This window comes from Penaeus japonicus, unplaced genomic scaffold (assembly GCF_977035675.1).
Source record: "Penaeus japonicus unplaced genomic scaffold, GWHDUDI00000001_assembly GWHDUDI00000031, whole genome shotgun sequence".
Classification (NCBI taxonomy): Eukaryota; Metazoa; Arthropoda; class Malacostraca; order Decapoda; family Penaeidae; genus Penaeus; species Penaeus japonicus.
In genome coordinates, this window is record NW_028234433.1 from 8,803,137 (window position 1) to 8,808,677 (window position 5,541).

The 5,541-nt window shown below is 28.0% G+C and overlaps 1 protein-coding gene across 1 annotated transcript in view; it reads left to right on the forward strand.

The window, feature by feature from the left end:
• Positions 1-2,152, forward strand: part of Ctps (CTP synthase) — a 20,013-nt gene extending 17,861 nt beyond the window's left edge. The window contains 1 exon segment of the mRNA XM_086555636.1: positions 76-2,152. Within this exon segment, the coding sequence (XP_086411762.1) occupies positions 76-254 (179 nt within the window). The 3' untranslated portion in view covers positions 255-2,152.
• The last annotated feature ends 3,389 nt before the right edge of the window (positions 2,153-5,541 follow it).

Genomic DNA, 5,541 nt, shown 5'->3' on the forward strand with positions numbered 1-5,541 from the left:
CAAATAGGCCTTAACCTAGCAACACACAAAACTGAACAGTTCAATGATTAACATTCTGGCTTGCCTCATTGACAGACGAAGAGCTGCCCATGCCTCCTCACCTGCTGGTACACCAAACAGACAAGCCTAGCATGTCGCCTGCTTCTCGCACCACTCCTCCCCTCACACCCCAGGAAATGTCTGCCACGGGCCTCAACGACTCCCCATCCCCGGCTGAGAAGAGTGATCTCGAGGAGAGTAAACAGAGCCTATAATAGTGCCACTTATCTAGGATATTGTGATTAGGGATTTTGTCTGAGTATTTAACACTAACTTTTTTTCTTTTCTTTTTTTCCTTTTTTTTGGTATTAATCATCTCTTATTTTTTATATTTTAGTATTTATTTTTGTTATGTTTTGAAGATCAGTATTACTATATGTGCAATTCCCCTGTGGTTTATGTCCCAAGTGAATTTATTTGTAAATCCTTTGTGCATTCTACACATATATACACCAACACCAAGAATATAGTTTAAAAGTGGTGCACTGCAGAAAAGCCAAGGATTCACATCTATGATATATATGTATATAATAATCCCTCGGTGTTCACCCTCAGAATATTTAGAATGGGAAATAACTGTATATTTTGTGCTAGCCAGTTCTCTCCCCCCCCCCCCTCCTCCTCCTCCAGACACACAAGTCCGTATTTAATATGTATGCTACAATGGTCCTTCATAAATGGTCAATATATTTATTTATCAGTAAGTGAACAGTACTAAGAGTGTGTGTGAGGGAGATATATATTTTCTCTCGATTCAAAGTTGTGAAAGTTTTTATCTTTATTAAATTTGTGATAAAAAGGGTAGGAATAATGTTGAAATCTATATAAAAAAAAATACATCTTGTGATAATGCAAATGCATGACATAACTTGAAAAAGACATTTTCTCAGATGTCATTCATTCTCCGCCTATATTTCATGCACATGACGAAACCATCAGGCGTCAAAGACTCATAGTGCATGAACAATTATTTAAATGTGTTTGCTTAGTCCAGCATGATGTGTAATGATGACATAACCAGATATAATGATGAAGTGTTACATGTTCTCCTTCATGTGCCATATATTACAGTAGATAGTGAAGGTCTGTGCAATACGAGAACAGACTGAATATGTCTGAGTGAAAAAGCTGGTTTTGGTTTGTTATTTGACCATGATGTTTGGTAACCAGGGTATGTTCTAAGGTGATTGTGAGTTCAATTTTCGGGGGCACTTTGACTTCGATTTTGCTTGGTAGGCAGAAAGAATCACAATTTTTTTTCTCATTGTCGATTTTATTTTATTTTCATTAAAATGGAGTGAGAAATATGGAAATGTTCAACATATATATTTTTTTATTTCTTAGTTTCTCTCTCTCTCTCTCTCTCTCTTTTTTTTTTTTATGAAATTTTATATATATATATTTTTAATTTCTTAGTTTCTCTTTTTTTTCCTGAAATTTATGAAATTTAAGAATTATGTTGATTTTTTTTTTTTTTTTTTTTTTTTTTTAATGAAGAAATGAATGCTCAATTTTCATGCATTTAATGACAAATAGGAAAGAAGGAAAATTGGATTAATGAATGTCTTCAATGAATGATAAAAAGATATGCATTGTGAGAAGTTGATGGAGTGTATGCAATCTCTAATGCCCAGACAAATCAGTGTGTATAACCTTTCAATGTGAAGCATTTATTAAACTATATATTATTATATATATCTCATATTTTGTGTCCGTAATTCCCTCATGCTCTGTCATTTTGGTCATTGCATGGAACAGTTTGAATTATTTAGGAAAGAGTTCAAATACCTTTGTTTTGGAGCATAGCTTGTACATTTGTATTACATTTAGAAGAGTCTTTTGCCTTTCATTTGTTTTTTACTTTTAATATTACAATTCATATTATTATTATTATTATTATTATTATTACTATTATTGTTATAATTATTATTATTATTATTAATTATTATTATTCATCTCATTATTATTATCACTCTTATTGTTCTGTTTATTAGTTATTATTTTTATGTATACCTGGTGTATGTATATGTATAATTTTTTAAATTTTATTTATATAAATATATATATAATATATATATAAATATATATTTATTATATAATATATATATATTATTATAAATTTTTAAAATTTAAAATATAAATACACAATATTATTACACAAAATATATTACAAAATATATATTACACATATATAATTACACATATATATTATATATATATATATATATAAATTATATATATATATATATTATTATATAAATTTTTATAATATATTTGATATTATTTATATATAATTTTAAAATTATTGTAATTATATATTGTATAATAATGTGTAAATATTTAATAAGTTTAATATAATATGTTAATAATTATTAATATATATATATTATAAATATATATAATTTTAATTATTTAATTTATTTATATATATTAAATAAAAATATATAAAATACATACATAATGTTTCAGTGGGTGCAGTGAAATAGCAATTAAAAAATTGCCCTTTTATATGTCTTAAGTCTTTAACATGTAATTCAAGTTTTTTACAATAGTGCAGAAACACAGATTTTTATCTCCAAGACTGAAGGATTTCCCCCAAGCAAAACAAAAAAAAATTCAGCCTTTTAAAAAATTAGGTTTTTGAATGTAGTTTTTTGTACAAACAGAGGGTGTGGACTGTAATCACACCAGTTATATTGATTTGGGTTTTAATTTTTCCCTGTAAATTTAGATTGAGTTTAAAACAGATGGACAAAGTTTGAAATCATATTAATTTTTTTTTTTTTTTTTTCAGTAAAAGGTTTGTATCCATTCAAGTAATTCTTTTTATGATGGGTTTTTTGTTTCTATTAAATTTATCAGTGATAGGTGAGGGAATTGGAACAAAATTATCTGCTCGAATTGTGCCCAAATTTTTGTTGGTTAAAAATGTATTTCCTGGGGATTACACCGATGATGATCAAAAATTTACCCGTGCCGTAATTAATTTTTTTTGTTTCCCATTTAATTTCATAAGCAATCGTAGCTTATTTTCTTACATTTTGAGACGTGTTGGTGATAATGTTTTACTAAGGTTTCTTGCTTCTCTCCTCAAAAGACACACTTGAAAGAACGGGAGGTTCTGCTCGCATGATAGGGAGAGCCTGAGACCAGTTCCAATGCTGTATTAGACAATGAAGGAAATAATGTATGGTTTTTGTTTGCTTTTTCTTATTTACCATTAGAAATACTTGTTTATCCATCCTACTTCATTTCTTTCATTGGCTGGGTTTTAACTCTACATATCAGTAACTTGTATTCTTAATTTTAGGTAATAATGAATGGCAAAGCGAGGAGGCTCAAGCAAGAAATCTCAGTGAAATTTTCTCAGCAAAATGTTCCTCTGTTAAACCTAGCTGTAGCTTTTATTAATAAATTTTGAGCCATATGAAACTGATTCTCAGATTGATATATTTTGTCATTAGTTGAAAGGGTGCCATATTTGTTGTTAAGATTAAGAAATGAAATTTCTTAAAAGTATGCCTTTTTTGTTGTTCTTATTTGTTTTCATTTAAAGAAAGAAATATATAGAAGTTTTCAAAGTGTTGTTTCTGTTTCCTGTGTTACCAGTACTGTTTACTGTATGATCATTATTTCATTAATATATTTATATTATATACATTCTCGCTCTCTCTCTCTCTCTCTCTCTCTCTCTCTCTCTCTCTCTCTCTATATATATATATATATATATATATATAATATATACATATATATACAATATTTATATATCTATACCTATATAGTATATTACACATATAATATTACACATATATAATTACCCATATAACTCTTCACACATATATATAATTCACAACAAATAATATATTACACATATATATTATATAATATTATATATATATATATATATATATATATATATACTATATTTATCTATATATATATATATATATATATGGTATATTTATTTTTTATAAAATATATATACATATATATGTGTAATATATAATGTGTCAAATATATATGTGTAATATATATATGTGTAATATATAATATGTGTAATATATATATGTGTAATATATTATATATATCATTAAAAAATATAATATATATAAATTATATATAATAAGATATATATATATATACATATATATAAATACATACATAATGCTTACAGTGGGTGCAGTAAGAATTAGCAATTACAAAGATTGCCCTTTTATATGTCTCTAAGTCTTTAAGCATGTAATTCTAAGTTATTTTACAATAGTGACAGAAACACAGATTTGTATCTCCAAGACTGAATGAGATTTCCTCCAAGCTGAAACTAGATAAAATTCAGCCATTTAACAATTACTGGTATTTGATACTGTAGTTTTCATGTACAAACAGATGGTGTGGACTGTGAATCACGCCAGTTATATTGATTTAGGTTTACATTCTATTCCCTGTAAAATTTAGATTGAGGTTTAACAGACTGGACAAAGTTGTGCATATCAGTATTAATTTTTTTTCTTATTTCAGTGAAAGGTTTTGTATCCATTCAGAGTAATCTCATTTTTATAGATGGGATTTTAGTTTCTATTGAATTTATCGTATGATATGGTGAGGGAATTGGAAGCAAAATTATTCTGCTCGAATTGTGTCCAATTTGTTCGGTTAAAAATGTATTTCCTGGCGGATTACACCGATGATGATCAGATAATTCCTCCGTGACGTGAACTTAATTTTATTTGATTCCAATTTAATTGTCGATGAAGCAATCGTAGCTTATTTTCTTACATTTTGAGACGTGTTGGTGATAATGTTTTACTAAGGTTTCTTGCTTCTCTCCTCAAAAGACACACTTGAAAGAACGGGAGGTTCTGCTCGCATGATAGGGAGAGCCTGAGACCAGTTCCAATGTTGTATTAGACAATGAAGGAAATAATGTATGGTTTTTGTTTGCTTTTTCTTATTTACCATTAGAAATACTTGTTTATCCATCCTACTTCATTTCTTTCATTGGCTGGGTTTTAACTCTACATATCAGTAACTTGTATTCTTAATTTTAGGTAATAATGAATGGCAAAGCGAGGAGGCTCAAGCAAGAAATCTCAGTGAAATTTTCTCAGCAAAATGTTCCTCTGTTAAACCTAGCTGTAGCTTTTATTAATAAATTTTGAGCCGTATGAAACTGATTCTCAGATTGATATATTTTGTCATTAGTTGAAAAGTGCCCTATTCTCCCGTTCCGGGCGACATCCTATTGTACGATTGCATTGCAATAATTGCAATCGCCCGCATATGGGACTTCCGCGTAGAAAGTGTTGGTAAGGTTTAGATTAAGATAATGAAATTTCTTTAAAAGTATGGGCCTTTTTGTTGTTCTTATTTTGTTTTCATTTAAAAGAAAGAAATAATATAGAAGAGTTTTTCAAAGTGTTGTTTTCTGTTGCCTGTGTGTTTACCAGTACTGTTTACTGTATGAATTCATCTATTTTCATTAATATATTTATATTATATACA